This window comes from Euprymna scolopes, chromosome 46 (assembly GCF_053919585.1).
Source record: "Euprymna scolopes isolate OS-2025 chromosome 46, ASM5391958v1, whole genome shotgun sequence".
Taxonomy (NCBI): domain Eukaryota; kingdom Metazoa; phylum Mollusca; class Cephalopoda; order Sepiida; family Sepiolidae; genus Euprymna; species Euprymna scolopes.
The window spans coordinates 147,025,165-147,047,395 of NC_136527.1; the positions used below are offsets into that span (position 1 = coordinate 147,025,165).

A 22,231-nucleotide genomic window follows, 5' to 3' on the forward strand; every position below is an offset into this window, starting at 1 on the left:
TGAAAAACTAAAAAGCCAGTTCATCGTCTTGGAGTGAATGGATATTCGTCCAAAATGTATGTACCACACACACACACACACACACACACACACACACACACACACACAAACAAACACACACACAACTGCAATGAATATACAACAAACAGACAGAACATTTAGACGATCACACAACGTTCCCCTGATTAGATACAACAACACAACAGTTGTAGTGTTCGAACGCCCTTTTCCCAAATAAAAGCGCTCTTGCCCTATTTGTATAAAGGGAGTCTGGTTAAATTCGTATTTTTGGTACGTATAAACTATTGGGTAGACAAAAAGTGCAGTGAAATTCAACATTTCCGGTACTTATAACTATTCGATACACAAGAATGCAGTCCAATTCAAACTTTCTAGTACTTATAACAATTCGGTACACAAGAATGCAGTTCAATTCAACATTCTTTGTACTCATAATTATTTGGTACACAAAACATGCAGCGCAATTAAAGATTTTCTGTACCTATAACTATTCGATACACAAAACGTGCAGTGAAATTAAAAATTACAAAATTCAAACATATTTTAATAATATTTATTTTTGATTTTGAACTTCACTTAGGCTTCCTCCGTAAAGTTTATAAGTAACATAGGTTAGTTTATGATAAAACGGCGTAACTCTTATATTATTAATATCGAGAATAACCATACAATTTCAGAAGAATGTATTTATTTCGATTTGATTTTTTATGTTTAAAAATATTTTAATAGTATTTTAATGTTTAAAAATATATAATAGCATTTATTTCGATTTTATTTTTTATATTCTGGCACAAATCTTTACTGCACATAAAGCCTACAATTTTCAAGACATTTTCAAGATATTTTTCATATTGTCAAGGCCTTTTTAAGGCAATAATAGAAATAAGGCCGTTTAAAGAAAAAACTCCAAACTGGAGGCCTTTAACAGCCTGTGTGAACCATATATAGAACTTATACTACAAGATGCAACAGCTTATGCCATTTTGCCCATGTTGCCTTCCGCGTTATGGTTGTTGTGAGTTCACGTCAGCCATCTGCGTGCAGCATATATTCTCGGTAGCATGAAAAGTCTATGTCCAAAGTGTTATTATATAGCACCATCTTTTTGTGAAGACGACTACTAATTATAGTTGGGCTTCACAGCTAATTTCCCTTTCAATTTACTAGACCCGTGTTAATCTAAAATAGGCACGCCACATTGTACCGCAATTCCTCTATCAAACAGGCACACAAGTTTCATTTACTTTGCAATAACGCATCACATAACAGATTCACTTACTAAAACGAGGAAGAATGAAAATCGAGGATTGCGATTGATGAGAGGCATCAAAGGAAATAGTGAGGTCATAATCCTTTGAGAAACAAAGTTTGGATCTGGGAAGGTTTAATAATAATTTCCACTTCACTCTCACACACACCACCTCACCCAAATAGGGGTTAAAAGATTGACCATCGCAAGTCTGATCATAAAAGGGTAAAGCACAAGTTCAAAATTCCATATTTTCTTACCCAGCCAACTCTCGCTTTTTTTCCTGAAGAGGCAAAATGTTTTCTTCGATTGTATTTTCACAAATAAATCTGAAAATATAAAAAATAAATAAATCCATGAAATTTAGGAACTTTTTATTAATTTATATCGAATACATATAAATACATAAACATATACACCTATCTAACTCTCATAAATATATAAATAAGGTCCTGAAAGTGATTGAGATAATAATTGAGCGGCAAATAAGTCAGATAAGCATAGATCAAGTACAGGTTAATTTGATGCCAAGAAAAATGCAAGAGACGTCTCTTAATGCTTTTGTGAATCTAGAGAAAGCTTTTAACAAAGTGCCAAGGAGTACTGTTTCGGAAATTTGGCTTAAATTAACAAACGAGTAAAAATTGTTAACACATTGTTCAAAGCCGTGTTAAAATAAACAGCAGATTTAATGGTAGAATCATTGTCAAAGTTTGACTACATTAGGGTCCTGTACTAAGTCCATTGCTTTTCTTTTGTCCAAAGGAGATGCTGCTGATTTAGTACTTACTACCAAAATGAAATTATATGGAAAGTAAAAGCCTGAGCCTATATGTTACAGAAACTAATGTGATCGTCAGTTATTGTGTTAGGAAATGGATCGAGAAATAGAGGGAGGTGTGTACATTATATTGTGGACACGTTTACCGGAAGTGAGGGTCAGCTGATCGGATTTGCGTGTGAGTCACGTGATCAGGTTAGCTGGAATCAGTGAGATTGGGTTTGGACACAGAAGACAACGGACGGCTTAACAGTCATCCCCTCCCCTTCACTGAGGGTGGGACGCTGACGTGTTTGGAAATAAGGCCTAGAAGTAAACCCCGCAGGCCAGAAATTCACTTTCCATCCTTCTGCGATCGACATCTGGAAGGTGAAAAATTATAAAGCCAGTTCATCGTATTGGAGTGAATGGATATTCGTCCCAAACAGGTTCCTGTTTCCCCCCCAAGACATGAGATGAATACCAGGTTGACCAACATCACCGACGCATGATGGGATGTCCAAAATGTATGTACCACACACACACACACACACACACACACACACACACACACACACACACACAACTGCAATGAATATACAACAAACAGACAGAACATGTAGACGATCACACAACGTTCCCCTGATTAGATACAACAACACAACAGTTGTAGTGTTCGAACGCCCTTTCCCCAAATAAAAGCGCTCTTGCCCTATTTGTATGAAGGGAGTCTGGTTAAATTCGTATTTTTTGGTACGTATAAACTATTGGGTAGACAAAAAGTGCAGTGAAATTCAACATTTCCGGTACATATAACAATTCGATACACAAGAATGCAGTTCAATTCAAACTTTCTAGTACTTTTAACAATTCGATACACAAGAATGCAGTTCAATTCAAACTTTCTAGTACTTAAAACAATTCGGTACACAAGAATGCAGTTCAATTCAACATTCTTTGTACTCATAATTATTTGGTACACAAAACATGCAGCGCAATTAAAGATTTTCTTTACCTATAACTATTCGATACACAAAACGTGCAGTGAAATTAAAAATTACAAAATTCAAACATATTTTAATAATATTTATTTTTGATTTTGAACTTCACTTAGGCTTCCTCCGTAAAGTATATAAGTAACATAGGTTAGTTTATGATAAAACGGCGTAACTCTTATATTATTAATATCGAGAATAACCATACAATTTCAGAAGAATGTATTTATTTCGATTTGATTTTTTATGTTTAAAAATATTTTAATAGTATTTTAATGTTTAAAAATATATAATAGCATTTATTTCGATTTTATTTTTTATATTCTGGCACAAATCTTTACTGCACATAAAACCTACAATTTTCAAGACATTTTCAAAATATTTTTCATATTGTCAAGGCCTTTTTAAGGCAATAATAGAAATAAGGCCGTTTAAAGAAAAAACTCCAAACTGGAGGCCTTTAACAGCCTGTGTGAACCATATATAGAACTTATCCAATGCTACGAGGCAACAGCTTATGCCATTTTGCCCATGTTGCCTTCAGCGTTATGGTTGCTGTGAGTTCACGTCAGCCATCTGCGTTCAGCATATATTCTCGGTAGCATGAAAAGTCTATTTCCAAAGTGTTATTATATAGCACGATCTTTTTGTGAAGACGACTACTAATTATAGTTGGGCTTCACAGCTAATTTCCCTTTCAATTTACTAGACCCGTGTTAATCTAAAATAGGCACGCCACATTGTACCGCAATTCCTCTATCAAACAGGCACACAAGTTTCATTTACTTTGCAATAACGCATCACATAACAGATTTGCTTACTAAAACGAGGAAGAATGAAAATCGAGGATTGCGATTGATGAGAGGCATCAAAGGAAATAGTGAGGTCATAATCCTTTGAGAAACAAAGTTTGGATCTGGGAAGGTTTAATAATAATTTCCACTTCACTCTCACACACACCACTCCACCCAAATAGGGGTTAAAAGGTTGACCATCGTAAGTCTGATCATAAAAGGGTAAAGCAAAAGTTCAAAATTCAATAGTTTCTTACCCACGGACACCATCACACGCCAACTCTTGCTTTTTTTCCAGCATAGCCAAAATTTTTTCTTCGATTGTATTTGTACAAACAAATCTGAAAATATAAAAAATAAATAAATCCATGAAATTTAGGAACTTTTTATTAATTTATATCGAATACATAGAAATACATAAACATATACACCTATCTAACATTAGGGTCCTGTACTAAGTCAATTGCTTTTCTTTTGTCCAAAGGAGATGCTGCTGATTTAGTACTTACTACCAAAATTAAATTATATGGACAGTAAAAGCCTGAGCCTATATGTTACAGAAACGTGTTTGCAAATAAGGCCAAGAAGTAAACCACGCAGGCCAGAGATTCACTTTCCATCCTTCTGCGATCGACATCTGGAAGGTGAAAAACATCGTATTGGAGTGAATGGATATTTGTCCCAAACAGGTTCCCGTTTCCCCTCCAAGACATGAGATGAATTCAAAGTGGATCAAAATCACCGACGCATGATGGGACGGATAAACGATTGGGTAGGCAAAAAGTGCAGTGAAATTAAAAATTTCCGGTACCTATAACTATTCGATACACATGAATGCAGTCCAATTATACGAGCAGTGAAATTAAAAGTTTTCTCAACCTATAACTATTCGATACAAAAAACGAGCAGTGAAATTAAAAATTTTCTCTACCTATAACTATTTGATACACAAAACGTGCAGGGCAATTAAAAATTTTCTCTACCTATAACTATTCGATACACCAACGTCCAGTGCAATTAAAATTTTTCTCTACCTATATCTATTTGATACACAAAACATGCAGTGCAATTAAAAATTTTCTGTACTTATAACTATTCGATACACAAAACGTGCAGTGAAATTAAGAATTTTCTGTACCTATAACTATTCGATACACAAAACGTGCAGTGAAATTAAAATTTTTCTCTACCTATAACTATTCGATAAACAAAACGTGCAGTGAAATTAAGAATTTTCTGTACCTATAACTATTCGATACACAAAATGTGAAGTGCAATTAAAAATTTTCTCTACCTATAACTATTCGATACACAAAACGTGCAGTGAAATTAAAAATTTTCTGTACCCATAACTATTCGATACACAAAACGTGCACTGAAATTAAAAATTTTCTGTACCTAAAACTATTCAATACACAAAACGTGCAGTGAAATTAAAAATTCTCTCTACCTGTAACTATTCGATACACAAAACGTGTAGTGATATTAAAAATGTTCTGTGCCTATAACTATTCGATACACAAAACGTGTAGTGAAATTAAAAATTTTCTGTGCCTATAACTATTCGATACACAAAACGTGTAGTGAAATAAAAAACTTTCTGTGCCTATAACTATTCGATACACAAAACGTGCAGTGAAATAAAAACTTTTCTGTGCTTACAACTATTCGATACACAAAACGTGTAGTAAAATTAAAAATTTTCTGTACCCATAACTATTCGATACACAAAACGTGCAGTGAAATAAAAAAATTTCTGTGCCTATAACTATTCGATACACAAAACGTGTAGTGAAATTAAAAATTTTCTGTGCCTATAACTATTCGATACACAAAACGTGCAGTGAAATAAAAAATGTTCTGTACCTATAACTATTCGATACACAAAACGTGTAGTGAAATTAAAAATTTTCTGTGCCTATAACTATTCGATACACAAAACGTGTAGTGAAATTAAAAATTCTCTCTACCTAAAACTATTCGATACACAAAACGTGCAGTGAAATAAAAAATTTTCTCTACCTATAACTATTCGATACACAAAACGTGCAGTGAAATTAAAAATTTTCTGTACCTATAACTATTCGATACACAAAATGTGAAGTGCAATTAAAAATTTTCTCTACCTATAACTATTCGATACACAAAACGTGCAGTGAAATTAAAAATTTTCTGTACCTATAACTATACGATACACAAAATGTGCAGTGAAATTAAGAATTTTCTGTACCTATAACTATTCGATACACAAAACGTGCAGTTAAATTAAAAATTTTCTCTACCCATAACTATTCGATACACAAAACGTGCAGTGCAATTAAAAATTTTCTGTACCCATAACTATTACATACACAAAACGTGCAGTGAAATAAAAAAATTTTCTGTACCTATAACTATTCGATACACAAACGTGCAGTGAAATTAAAAATTCTCTCTTCCTGTTACTATTCGATACACAAAACGTGTAATGAAATTAAAAATTTTCTGTGCCTATAACTATTCGATACACAAAACGTGCAGTAAAATTAAAAATTTTCTGTGCCTATAACTATTCGATATACAAAACGTGTAGTGAAATTTAAAATTTTCTGTACCTATAACTATTCGATACACAAAACGTGCAGTGAAATTAAAAATTTTCTGTACCTAAAACTATTCGATACACAAAACGTTTAAATTAAGAATTTTCTGTACCTATAACTATTCGATACACAAAATGTGAAGTGCAATTAAAAATTTTCTCTACCTATAACTATTCGATACACAAAACGTGCAGTGAAATTAAAAATTTTCTGTACCTATAATTATTCGATACATAAAATGTGCAGTGAAATTAAAAATTGTCTGTACCTATAACTATTCGATACACAAAACGTGCAGTTAAATAAAAATTTTCTCAACCCATAACTATTCGATACACAAAACGTGCAGTGAAATTAAAAATTTTCTGTACCTATAACTATTCGATACACAAAACGTGTAGAGAAATTAAAAATTTTCTATACATACAATTATTCGATACACAAAACGTGTAGTGAAATTAAAAATTTTCTCTAACTGTAACTATTCGATACACAAAACGTGTAGTGAAATTAAAAATTTTCTGTACCTATAACTATTCGATACACAAAACGTGCAGTGAAATTTAAAATTTTCTGTACCCATAACTATTCGATACACAAAACGTGCAGTGAAACTAAAAATTTTCTCTACCTGTAACTATTCGATACACAAAACGTGTAGTGAAATTAAGAATTTTCTGTGCCTATAACTATTCGATACAAAAAACGTGCAGTGAAATTAAAAATTTTCTGTACCTATAACTATTCGATACACAAAACGTGCAGTAAAATTAAATTTTTTCTCTACCTATTACTATTCGATACACAAAACGTGCAGTGAAATTAAAAATTTTCTGTGCTTATAACTATTCGATACACAAAACGTTCAGTGACATTAAAAATTTTCTGTACCTAAAACTATTCGATACACAAAACGTGCAGTGAAATTAAAATTTTTCTCTACCACTAACTATTCGATACACAAAACGTGCAGTAAAATTAACAATTTTCTGTACCTATAACTATTCGATACACAAAACGTGCAGTGAAATAAAAAATGTTCTGTACCTATAACTATTCGATACACAAAATGTGAAGTACAAATAAAAATTTTCTCTACCCATAACTATTCGATACACAAAACGTGCAGAGAAATTAAAAATTTTCTGTACCCATAACTATTCGATACACAAAACGTGCAGTGAAATTAAAAATTTTCTGTACCTAAAACTATTCAATACACAAAACGTGCAGTGAAACTAAAAATTTTCTCTACCTGTAACTATTCGATACACAAAACGTGTAGTGAAATTAAAAATTTTCTGTGCCTATAACTATTCGATACACAAAACGTGCAGTGAAATTAAAAATTTTCTTTGCCTAGAACTATTCGATACACAAAACGTGCAGTGAAATAAAAGATTTTCTGTGCCTATAACTATTCGATACAAAAAACGTGTAGTGAAATTAAAAATTTTCTGTGCCTATAACTATTCGATACACAAAACGTGCAGTGAAATAAACATTTTCTGTACCTATAACTATTAGATACACCAAACGTGTAGCGAAATTAAAAATTTTCTGTGCCTATAACTATTCGATACACAAAACGTGTAGTGAAATTAAAAATTCTCTCTACCTGTAACTCGTCGATACACAAAACGTGTAGTGAAATTTATAATTTTCTGTACCTATAACTATTCGATACACAAAACGTGCAGTGAAATTAAAAATTTTCTGTACCTAAAACTATTCGATACACAAAACGTGCAGTGAAATTAAAATTTTTCTCTACCTATAACTATTCGATACACAAAAGTGCAGTGAAATTAAAAAGTTTCTCTACCTATAACTATTCGATACACAAAACGTGAAGTGAAATTAAAAATTTTCTCTACCTATAACTATTCGATACACAAAACGTGCAGTGAAATTAAAAATTTTCTGTACCTAAAACTATTCGATACACAAAACGTGCAGTGAAATTAAAAATTTTCTGTACCCATAACTATTCGATACACAAAACGTGCAGTGAAATTAAAAGTTTTCTGTACCTAAAACTATTCAATACACAAAACGTGCAGTGAAACTAAAAATTTTCTCTACCTGTAACTATTCGATACACAAAACGTGCAGTGAAATTAAAAATTTTGTGTGCCTATAACTATTCGATACACAAAACGTGCAGTGAAATAAAAAAATTTCTGTGCCTATAACTATTCGATACACAAAACGTGCAGTGAAATAAAACATTTTCTGTACCTACAACTATTCGATACACAAAACGTGTAGTGAAATTAAAAATTTTCTGTGCATATATCTATTCGATACACAAAACGTGTAGTGAAATTAAAAATTCTCTCTTCCTGTAACTATTCGATACACAAAACGTGTCGTGAAATTAAAAATTTTCTGTACCTATAACTATTCGATACACAAAACGTGCAGTGAAATTAAACAATTTCTGTTCCTAAAACTATTCGATATACAAAACGTGCAGTGAAATTAAAATTTTTCTCTACCTATAACAATTCGATACACAAAACGTGCAGTGAAATTAAGAATTTTCTGTACCTATAACTATTCGATACACAAAATGTGAAGTGCAATTAAAAATGTTCTCTACCTATAACTATTCGATACACAAAACGTGCAGTGAAATTTAAAATTTTCTGTACCTATAACTATTCGATACACAAAATGTGCAGTGAAATTAAAATTTTCTGTACCTATAACTATTCGATACACAAAATGTGCAGTGAAATTAAAAATTTTCTGTACCTATAACTATTCGATACACAAAATGTGCAGTGAAATTAAAAATTTTCTGTACCTATAACTATTCGATACACAAAACTTGCAGTGAAATTAAGAATTTTCTGTACCTATAACTATTCGATACACAAAATGTGAAGTGCAATTAAAAATTTTCTCTACCTATAACTATTCGATACACAAAACGTGCAGTGAAATTTAAAATTTTCTGTACCTGTAACTATTCGATACACAAAACGTGCAGTGAAATTAAAAATTTTCTCTACCCATAACCTTCGATACACAAAACGTGTAGTGAAATTAAAAATTTCCTGTACCCATAACTATTCGATACACAAAACGTGCAGTGAAATTAAAAATTTTCTGTACCTAAAACTATTCAATACACAAAACGTGCAGTGAAACTAAAAATTTTCTCTACCTGTAACTATTCGATACACAAAACGTGCAGTGAAATAAAAAATTTTCTTTGCTTATAACTATTCGATACACAAAACGTGTAGTGAAATAAAAAAATTTCTGTACCCATAACTATTCGATACACAAAACGTGCAGTGAAATAAAAAATTTTCTGTGCCTGTAACTATTCGATACACAAAACGTGTAGTGAAATTAAAAATTTTCTGTGCCTATAACTATTCGATACACAAAACGTGCAGTGAAATAAAAATTTTCTGTACCTATAACTATTCGATACACAAAACGTGTAGTGAAATTAAAAATTTTCTGTGCCTATAACTATTCGATACACAAAACGTGTAGTGAAATTAAAAATTCTCTCTACCTGTAACTCGTCGATACACAAAACGTGTAGTGAAATTTAAAATTTTCTGTACCTATAACTATTCGATACACAAAACGTGCAGTGAAATTAAAAATTTTCTGTACCTAAAACTATTCGATACACAAAACGTGCAGTGAAATTAAAATTTTTCTCTACCTATAACTATTCGATACACAAAACGTGCAGTGAAATTAAGAATTTTCTGTACTTATAACTATTCGATATACAAAATGTGAAGTGCAATTAAAAATTTCCTCTACCTAAAACTATTCGATACACAAAACGTGCAGTGAAATTAAAAAATTTCTGTGCCTATAACTATTCGATACACAAAATGTGCAGTGAAATTAAAAATTTTCTGTGCCTATAACTATTCGTTACACAAAACTTGCAGTTAAATTAAAAATTTTCTCTACCCATAACTATTCGATACACAAAACGTGCAGTGAAATTAAAAATTTTCTGTACCAATAACTATTCGATACACAAAACGTGCAGTGAAATTAAAAATTTTCTGTACCTAAAACTATTCAATACACAAAACGTGCAGTGAAACTAAAAAGTTTCTCTACCTGTAACTATTCGATACAACAAAACGTGTAGTGAAATTAAAATTTTTCTGTGCCTATAACTATTCGATACACAAAACGTGCAGTGAAATTAAAAATTTTCTGTTCCTAGAACTATTCGATACACAAAACGTGCAGTGAAATAAAAGATTTTCTGTGCCTATAACTATTCGATACAAAAAACGTGTAGTGAAATTAAAAATTTTCTGTGCCTATAACTATTCGATACACAAAACGTACAGTGAAATTAAAAATTTTCTGTACCTATAACTATTCGATACACCAAACGTGTAGTGAAATTAAAAATTTTCTGTGCCTATAACTATTCGATACACAAAACATGTAGTGAAATTAAAAATTCTCTCTACCTGTAACTCGTCGATACACAAAACGTGTAGTGAAATTTATAATTTTCTGTACCTATAACTATTCGATACACAAAACGTGCAGTGAAATAAAAAATTTTCTGTACCTATAACTATTCGATACACAAAACGTGCAGTTAAATTAAAAATTTTCTCTACCCATAACAATTCGATACACAAAACGTGCAGTGCAATTAAAAATTTTCTGTACCCATAACTATTACATACACAAAACGTGCAGTGAAATAAAAAATTTTCTGTACCTAAAACTATTCGATACACAAAACGTGCAGTGAAATTAAAAATTCTCTCTTCCTGTTACTATTCGATACACAAAACGTGTAATGAAATTAAAAATTTTCTGTGCCTATAACTATTCGATACACAAAACGTGCAGTAAAATTAAAAATTTTCTGTGCCTATAACTATTCGATATACAAAACGTGTAGTGAAATTTAAAATTTTCTGTACCTATAACTATTCGATACACAAAACGTGCAGTGAAATTAACAATTTTCTGTACCTAAAACTATTCGATACACAAAACGTTTAAATTAAGAATTTTCTGTACCTATAACTATTCGATACACAAAATGTGAAGTGCAATTAAAAATTTTCTCTACCTATAACTATTCGATACACAAAACGTGCAGTGAAATTAAAAATTTTCTGTACCTATAATTATTCGATACATAAAATGTGCAGTGAAATTAAAAATTGTCTGTACCTATAACTATTCGATACACAAAACGTGCAGTTAAATAAAAATTTTCTCAACCCATAACTATTCGATACACAAAACGTGCAGTGAAATTAAAAATTTTCTGTACCTATAACTATTCGATACACAAAACGTGTAGAGAAATTAAAAATTTTCTATACCTACAATTATTCGATACACAAAACGTGTAGTGAAATTAAAAATTTTCTCTAACTGTAACTATTCGATACACAAAACGTGTAGTGAAATTAAAAATTTTCTGTACCTATAACTATTCGATACACAAAACGTGCAGTGAAATTTAAAATTTTCTGTACCCATAACTATTCGATACACAAAACGTGCAGTGAAACTAAAAATTTTCTCTACCTGTAACTATTCGATACACAAAACGTGTAGTGAAATTAAGAATTTTCTGTGCCTATAACTATTCGATACAAAAAACGTGCAGTGAAATTAAAAATTTTCTGTACCTATAACTATTCGATACACAAAACGTGCAGTAAAATTAAATTTTTTCTCTACCTATTACTATTCGATACACAAAACGTGCAGTGAAATTAAAAATTTTCTGTGCTTATAACTATTCGATACACAAAACGTTCAGTGAAATTAAAAATTTTCTGTACCTAAAACTATTCGATACACAAAACGTGCAGTGAAATTAAAATTTTTCTCTACCACTAACTATTCGATACACAAAACGTGCAGTAAAATTAACAATTTTCTGTACCTATAACTATTCGATACACAAAACGTGCAGTGAAATAAAAAATGTTCTGTACCTATAACTATTCGATACACAAAATGTGAAGTACAAATAAAAATTTTCTCTACCCATAACTATTCGATACACAAAACGTGCAGAGAAATTAAAAATTTTCTGTACCCATAACTATTCGATACACAAAACGTGCAGTGAAATTAAAAATTTTCTGTACCTAAAACTATTCAATACACAAAACGTGCAGTGAAACTAAAAATTTTCTCTACCTGTAACTATTCGATACACAAAACGTGTAGTGAAATTAAAAATTTTCTGTGCCTATAACTATTCGATACACAAAACGTGCAGTGAAATTAAAAATTTTCTTTGCCTAGAACTATTCGATACACAAAACGTGCAGTGAAATAAAAGATTTTCTGTGCCTATAACTATTCGATACAAAAAACGTGTAGTGAAATTAAAAATTTTCTGTGCCTATAACTATTCGATACACAAAACGTGCAGTGAAATAAACATTTTCTGTACCTATAACTATTAGATACACCAAACGTGTAGCGAAATTAAAAATTTTCTGTGCCTATAACTATTCGATACACAAAACGTGTAGTGAAATTAAAAATTCTCTCTACCTGTAACTCGTCGATACACAAAACGTGTAGTGAAATTTATAATTTTCTGTACCTATAACTATTCGATACACAAAACGTGCAGTGAAATTAAAAATTTTCTGTACCTAAAACTATTCGATACACAAAACGTGCAGTGAAATTAAAATTTTTCTCTACCTATAACTATTCGATACACAAAAGTGCAGTGAAATTAAAAAGTTTCTCTACCTATAACTATTCGATACACAAAACGTGAAGTGAAATTAAAAATTTTCTCTACCTATAACTATTCGATAAACAAAACGTGCAGTGAAATTAAAAATTTTCTGTACCTAAAACTATTCGATACACAAAACGTGCAGTGAAATTAAAAATTTTCTGTACCCATAACTATTCGATACACAAAACGTGCAGTGAAATTAAAAGTTTTCTGTACCTAAAACTATTCAATACACAAAACGTGCAGTGAAACTAAAAATTTTCTCTACCTGTAACTATTCGATACACAAAACGTGCAGTGAAATTAAAAATTTTGTGTGCCTATAACTATTCGATACACAAAACGTGCAGTGAAATAAAAAAATTTCTGTGCCTATAACTATTCGATACACAAAACGTGCAGTGAAATAAAACATTTTCTGTACCTACAACTATTCGATACACAAAACGTGTAGTGAAATTAAAAATTTTCTGTGCATATATCTATTCGATACACAAAACGTGTAGTGAAATTAAAAATTCTCTCTTCCTGTAACTATTCGATACACAAAACGTGTCGTGAAATTAAAAATTTTCTGTACCTATAACTATTCGATACACAAAACGTGCAGTGAAATTAAACAATTTCTGTTCCTAAAACTATTCGATATACAAAACGTGCAGTGAAATTAAAATTTTTCTCTACCTATAACTATTCGATACACAAAACGTGCAGTGAAATTAAGAATTTTCTGTACCTATAACTATTCGATACACAAAATGTGAAGTGCAATTAAAAATGTTCTCTACCTATAACTATTCGATACACAAAACGTGCAGTGAAATTTAAAATTTTCTGTACCTATAACTATTCGATACACAAAATGTGCAGTGAAATTAAAATTTTCTGTACCTATAACTATTCAATACACAAAATGTGCAGTGAAATTAAAAATTTTCTGTACCTATAACTATTCGATACACAAAACGTGCAGTGAAATTTAAAATTTTCTGTACCTGTAACTATTCGATACACAAAACGTGCAGTGAAATTAAAAATTTTCTCTACCCATAACCTTCGATACACAAAACGTGTAGTGAAATTAAAAATTTCCTGTACCCATAACTATTCGATACACAAAACGTGCAGTGAAATTAAAAATTTTCTGTACCTAAAACTATTCAATACACAAAACGTGCAGTGAAACTAAAAATTTTCTCTACCTGTAACTATTCGATACACAAAACGTGCAGTGAAATAAAAAATTTTCTTTGCTTATAACTATTCGATACACAAAACGTGTAGTGAAATAAAAAATTTTCTGTACCCATAACTATTCGATACACAAAACGTGCAGTGAAATAAAAAATTTTCTGTGCCTGTAACTATTCGATACACAAAACGTGTAGTGAAATTAAAAATTTTCTGTGCCTATAACTATTCGATACACAAAACGTGCAGTGAAATAAAAATTTTCTGTACCTATAACTATTCGATACACAAAACGTGTAGTGAAATTAAAAATTTTCTGTGCCTATAACTATTCGATACACAAAACGTGTAGTGAAATTAAAAATTCTCTCTACCTGTAACTCGTCGATACACAAAACGTGTAGTGAAATTTAAAATTTTCTGTACCTATAACTATTCGATACACAAAACGTGCAGTGAAATTAAAAATTTTCTGTACCTAAAACTATTCGATACACAAAACGTGCAGTGAAATTAAAATTTTTCTCTACCTATAACTATTCGATACACAAAACGTGCAGTGAAATTAAGAATTTTCTGTACTTATAACTATTCGATATACAAAATGTGAAGTGCAATTAAAAATTTCCTCTACCTAAAACTATTTGATACACAAAACGTGCAGTGAAATTAAAAATTTTCTGTGCCTATAACTATTCGATACACAAAATGTGCAATGAAATTAAAAATTTTCTGTGCCTATAACTATTCGTTACACAAAACTTGCAGTTAAATTAAAAATTTTCTCTACCCATAACTATTCGATACACAAAACGTGCAGTGAAATTAAAAATTTTCTGTACCAATAACTATTCGATACACAAAACGTGCAGTGAAATTTAAAATTTTCTGTACCTAAAACTATTCAATACACAAAACGTGCAGTGAAACTAAAAAGTTTCTCTACCTGTAACTATTCGATACACAAAACGTGTAGTGAAATTAAAATTTTTCTGTGCCTATAACTATTCGATACACAAAACGTGCAGTGAAATTAAAAATTTTCTGTTCCTAGAACTATTCGATACACAAAACGTGCAGTGAAATAAAAGATTTTCTGTGCCTATAACTATTCGATACAAAAAACGTGTAGTGAAATTAAAAATTTTCTGTGCCTATAACTATTCGATACACAAAACGTGCAGTGAAATTAAAAATTTTCTGTACCTATAACTATTCGATACACCAAACGTGTAGTGAAATTAAAAATTTTCTGTGCCTATAACTATTCGATACACAAAACATGTAGTGAAATTAAAAATTCTCTCTACCTGTAACTCGTCGATACACAAAACGTGTAGTGAAATTTATAATTTTCTGTACCTATAACTATTCGATACACAAAACGTGCAGTGAAATTAAAAATTTTCTGTACCTAAAACTATTCGATACACAAAACGTGCAGTGAAATTAAAATTTTTCTCTACCTATAACTATTCGATACACAAAACGTGCAGTGAAATTAAAAATTTTCTGTACCTATAACTATTCGATACACAAAACGTGCAGTGAAATTAAAAATTTTCTCTACCTATAACTATTCGATACACCAAACGTGTAGTGAAATTAAAAATTTTCTGCACCCATATGTATTCGATACACAAAACGTGCAGTGAAATTAAAAGTTTTCTGTACCTAAAACTATTCAATACACAAAACGTGCAGTGAAACTAAATATTTTCTCTACCTGTAACTATTCGATACACAAAACGTGTAGTGAAATTAAAAATTTTCTGTGCCTATAACTATTCGATACACAAACGTGCAGTGAAATTAAAAATGTTCTGTGCCTATAACTATTCGAAACACAAAACGTGCAGTGAAATAAAAAAATTTCTGTGCTTATAACTATTCGATACACAAAACGTGTAGTGAAATTTATAATTTTCTGTACCTATAACTATTCGATACACAAAACGTGCAGTGAAATAAAAAATTTTCTGTGCCTATAACTAATAGATACACAAAACGTGTAGTGAAATTAAAAATTTTCTGTGCCTATAACTATTCGATACACAAAACGTGCAGTGAAATTAAAAAGTTTCTGTACCTATAACTATTCGATACACAAAACGTGCAGTGAAATTAAAAATTTTCTGTACCTATAACTATTCGATACACAAAACGTGCAGTGAAATTAAAATTTTTCTCTACCTATAACAATTCGATACACAAAACGTGCAGTGAAATTAAGAATTTTCTGTACTTATAACTATTCGATACACAAAATGTGAAGTGCAATTAAAAATTTCCTCTACCTATAACTATTCGATACACAAAAGTGCAGTGAAATAAAAAATTTTCTGTGCCTATAACTATTCGATACACAAAATGTGCAGTGAAATTAAAAATTTTCTGTACCTATAACTATTCGATAGACAAAACTTGTAGTTAAATAAAAATTTTCTCTACCAATAACTATTCGATACACAAAACGTGCAGTGAAATTAACAATTTTCTGTACCCATAACTATTCGATACACAAAACGTGCAGTGAAATAAAAAATTTTCTGTACCTAAAACTATTCAATACACAAAACGTGCAGTGAAACTAAAAATTCTCTCTACCTGTAACTATTCGATACACAAAACGTGTAGTGAAATTAAAAATTCTCTCTACCTGTAACTCGTCGATACACAAAACGTGTAGTGAAATTTAAAATTTTCTCTACCTATAACTATTCGATACACAAAACGTGCAGTGAAATTAAGAATTTTCTGTACTTATAACTATTCGATACACAAAATGTGAAGTGCAATTAAAAATTTCCTCTACCTATAACTATTCGATACACAAAAGTGCAGTGAAATAAAAAATTTTCTGTGCCTATAACTATTCGATACACAAAATGTGCAGTGAAATTAAAAATTTTCTGTGCCTATAACTATTCGTTACACAAAACTTGCAGTTAAATTAAAAATTTTCTCTACCGATAACTATTCGATACACAAAACGTGCAGAGAAATTAAAAATTTTCTGTACCCATAACTATTCGATACACAAAACGTGCAGTGAAATTAAAAATTTTCTGTACCTAAAACTATTCAATACACAAAACGTGCAGTGAAACTAAAAATTTTCTCTACCTGTAACTATTCGATACACAAAACGTGTAGTGAAATTAAAAATTTTCTGTGCCTATAACTATTCGACACACAAAATGTGCAGTGAAATTAAAAATTTTCTGTTCCTAGAACTATTCGATACACAAAAAGTGCAGTGAAATAAAAGATTTTCTGTGCCTATAACTATTCGATACAAAAAACGTGTAGTGAAATTAAAAATTTTCTGTGCCTATAACTATTCGATACACAAAACGTGCAGTGAAATAAAAATTTTCTGTACCTATAACTATTCGATACACCAAACGTGTAGTGAAATTAAAAATTTTCTGTGCCTATAACTATTCGATACACAAAACATGTAGTGAAATTAAAAATTCTCTCTACCTGTAACTCGTCGATACACAAAACGTGTAGTGAAATTAAAAATTTTCTGTACCTATAACTATTCGATACACAAAACGTGCAGTGAAATTAAAAATTTTCTGTACCTAAAACTATTCGATACACAAAACGTGCAGTGAAATTAAAATTTTTCTCTTCCTATAACTATTCGATACACAAAACGTGCAGTGAAATAAAAAATTTTCTGTACCTATAACTATTCGATACACAAAACGTGCAGTGAAATTAAAAATTTTCACTACCTATAACTATTCGATACACCAAACGTGTAGTGAAATTAAAAATTTTCTGTACCCATAACTATTCGATACACAAAACGTGCAGTGAAATTAAAAGTTTTCTGTACCTAAAACTATTCAATACACAAAACGTGCAGTGAAACTAAATATTTTCTCTACCTGTAACTATTCGATACACAAAACGTATAGTGAAATTAAAAATTTTCTGTGCCTATAACTATTCAATACACAAACGTGCAGTGAAATTAAAAATGTTCTGTGCCTATAACTATTCGATACACAAAACGTGCAGTGTAATAAAAAAAATTCTGTGCTTATAACTATTCGATACACAAAACGTGTAGTGAAATTTATAATTTTCTGTACCTATAACTATTCGATACACAAAACGTGCAGTGAAATAAAAAATTTTCTGTGCCTATAACTATTAGATACACAAAACGTGTAGTGAAATTAAAAATTTTCTGTGCCTATAACTATTCGATACACAAAACGTGCAGTGAAATTAAAAAGTTTCTGTACCTATAACTATTCGATACACAAAACGTGTACTGAAATTAAAAATTTTCTGTGCCTATAACTATTCGATACAGAAAACGTGTAGTGAAATTAAAAATTCTCTCTACCTGTAACTCGTCGATACACAAAACGTGTAGTGAAATTAAAAATTTTCTGTACCTATAACTATTCGATACACAAAACGTGCAGTGAAATTAAAAATTTTCTGTACCTATAACTATTCGATACACAAAACGTGCAGTGAAATTAAAATTTTTCTCTACCTATAAAAATTCGATACACAAAACGTGCAGTGAAATTAAGAATTTTCTGTACTTATAACTATTCGATACACAAAATGTGAAGTGCAATTAAAAATTTCCTCTACCTATAACTATTCGATACACAAAATGTGCAGTGAAATAAAAAAATTTCTGTGCCTATAACTATTCGATACACAAAATGTGCAGTGAAATTAAAAATTTTCTGTACCTATAACTATTCGATAGACAAAACTTGTAGTTAAATTAAAAATTTTCTCTACCAATAACTATTCGATACACAAAACGTGCAGTGAAATTAAAAATTTTCTGTACCCATAACTATTCGATACACAAAACGTGCAGTGAAATAAAAAATTTTCTGTACCTAAAACTATTCAATACACAAAACGTGCAGTGAAACTAAAAATTCTCTCTACCTGTAACTATTCGATACACAAAACGTGTAGTGAAATTAAAAATTTTCTGTGCCTATAACTATTCGATACACAAAACGTGCAGTGAAATAAAAAATTTTCTGTGCCTATAACTATTCGATACACAAAACGTGTAGTGAAATTAAAAATTTTCTGTGCCTAAAACTATTCGATACACAAAACGTGCAGTGAAATAAAAATTTTCTGTACCTATAACTATTCGATACACAAAACGTGTAGTGAAATTAAAAATTTTCTGTGCCTATAACTATTCGATACACAAAACGTGTAGTGAAATTAAAAATTCTCTCTACCTGTAACTCGTCGATACACAAAACGTGTAGTGAAATTTATAATTTTCTGTACCTATAACTATTCGATACACAAAACGTGCAGTGAAATTAAAAATTTTCTGTGCCTAAAACTATTCGATACACAAACCGTGTAGTGAAATTAAAATTTTTCTCACCTATAACTATTCGATACACAAAACGTGCAGTGAAATCAAAAAATTTCTGTGCTTATAACTATTCGATACACAAAACGTGTAGTGAAATTTATAATTTTCTGTACCTATAACTATTCGATACACAAAACGTGCAGTGAAATAAAAAATTTTCTGTGCCTATAACAATTAGATACACAAAACGTGTAGTGAAATTAAAAATTTTCTGTGCCTATAACTATTCGATACACAAAACGTGCAGTGAAATTAAAAAGTTTCTGTACCTATAACTATTCGATACACAAAATGTGTAGTGAAATTAAAAATTTTCTGTGCCTATAACTATTCGATACAGAAAACGTGTAGTGAAATTAAAAATTCTCTCTACCTGTAACTCGTCGATACACAAAACGTGTAGTGAAATTAAAAATTTTCTGTACCTATAACTATTCGATACACAAAACGTGCAGTGAAATTAAAAATTTTCTGTACCTATAACTATTCGATACACAAAACGTGCAGTGAAATTAAAATTTTTCTCTACCTATAACAATTCGATACACAAAACGTGCAGTGAAATTAAGAATTTTCTGTACCTATAGCTATTCGATAGACATAACTTGTAGTTAAATTAAAAATTTTCTCTACCAATAACTATTCGATACACAAAACGTGCAGTGAAATTAAAAATTTTCTGTACCCATAACTATTCGATACACAAAACGTGCAGTGAAATTAAAAATTTTCTGTACCTAAAACTATTCAATACACAAAACGTGCAGTGAAACTAAAAATTCTCTCTACCTGTAACTATTCGATACACAAAACGTGTAGTGAAATTAAAAATTTTCTGTGCCTATAACTATTCGATACACAAAACGTGCAGTGAAATAAAAAATCTTCTGTGCCTATAACTATTCGATACACAAAACGTGTAGTGAAATTAAAAATTTTCTGTGCCTAAAACTATTCGATACACAAAACGTGCAGTGAAATAAAAATTTTCTGTACCTATAACTATTCGATACACAAACCGTGTAGTGAAATTAAAAATTTTCTGTGCCTATAACTATTCGATACACAAAACGTGTAGTGAAATTAAAAATGCTCTCTACCTGTAACTCGTCGATACACAAAACGTGTAGTGAAATTTATAATTTTCTGTACCTATAACTATTCGATACACAAAATATGAAGTGCAATTAAAAATTTCCTCTACCTATAACTATTCGATACACAAAAGTGCAGTGAAATAAAAAATTTTCTGTGCCTATAACTATTCGATACACAAAATGTGCAGTGAAATTAAAAATTTTCTGTATATATAACTATTCGATACACAAAACGTGCAGTGAAATTAAAAATTTTCTCTACCTATAACTATTCGATACACAAAACGTGCAGTGAAATAAAAATTTTCGGTACCTAAAACTATTCGATACACCAAACGTGTAGTGAAATTAAAAATTTTCTGTGCCTATAACTATTCGATACACAAAACGTGTAGTGAAATTAAAAATTCTCTCTACCTGTAACTCGTCGATACACAAAACGTGTAGTGAAATTTATAATTTTCTGTACCTATAACTATTCGATACACAAAACGTGCAGTGAAATTAAAAATTTTCTGTACCTAAAACTATTCGATACACAAAACGTGCAGTGAAATTAAAATTTTTCTCTACCTATAACTATTCGATACACAAAACGTGCAGTGAAATTAAAAATTTTCTGTGCCTATAACTATTCGATACACAAAACGTGCAGTGAAATAAAAAATTTTCTGTGCCTATAACTATTCGATACACAAAACGTGTAGTAAAATTAAAAATTTTCTGTGCCTATAACTATTCGATACACAAAACGTGCAGTGAAATAAAAATTTTCTGTACCTATAACTATTCGATACACAAAACGTGTAGTGAAATTAAAAATTTTCTGTGCCTATAACTATTCGATACACAAAACGTGTAGTGAAATTAAAAAGTCTCTCTACCTGTAACTCGTCGATACACAAAACTTGTAGTGAAATTTATACTTTTCTGTACCTATAACTATTCGATACACAAAACGTGCAGTGAAATTAAAAATTTTCTGTACCTAAAACTATTCGATACACAAAACGTGCAGTGAAATTAACATTTTTCTCTACCTATAACTATTCGATACACAAAACGTGCAGTGAAATAAAGAATTTTCTGTACTTATAACTATTCGATACACAAAATGTGAAGTGCAATTAAAAATTTCCTCTACCTATAACTATTCGATACACATAAGTAGAGTGAAATAAAAAATTTTCTGTGCCTATAACTATTCGATACACAAAATGTGCAGTGAAATTAAAAATTTTCTGTACCTATAACTATTCGATACACAAAACGTGCAGTGAAATTAAAAACTTTCTGTACCTATAACTATTCGATACACAAAACGTGCAGTGAAATAAAAATTTTTCTGTACCTATAACTATTCGATACACCAAACGTGTAGTGAAATTAAAAA

At 30.5% G+C, this 22,231-nt stretch overlaps 1 protein-coding gene across 1 annotated transcript in view; it reads right to left on the minus strand.

Annotated features, from left to right (window-relative positions):
* Positions 1 to 1,210: 1,210 nt before the first annotated feature.
* LOC145271157 (transcription termination factor 2-like) overlaps positions 1,211 to 22,231 on the minus strand; it is a 120,512-nt gene continuing 99,491 nt past the window's right edge. Inside the window, exons 7-8 of the mRNA XM_080126693.1 lie at positions 4,077 to 4,160; positions 1,211 to 1,599 (exon numbers count right to left, since the gene is read on the minus strand). Of these exons, the coding sequence (XP_079982819.1) occupies positions 1,527 to 1,599; positions 4,077 to 4,160 (157 nt within the window). The 3' untranslated portion in view covers positions 1,211 to 1,526. The remainder of the gene's footprint in view (positions 1,600 to 4,076; positions 4,161 to 22,231) is intronic.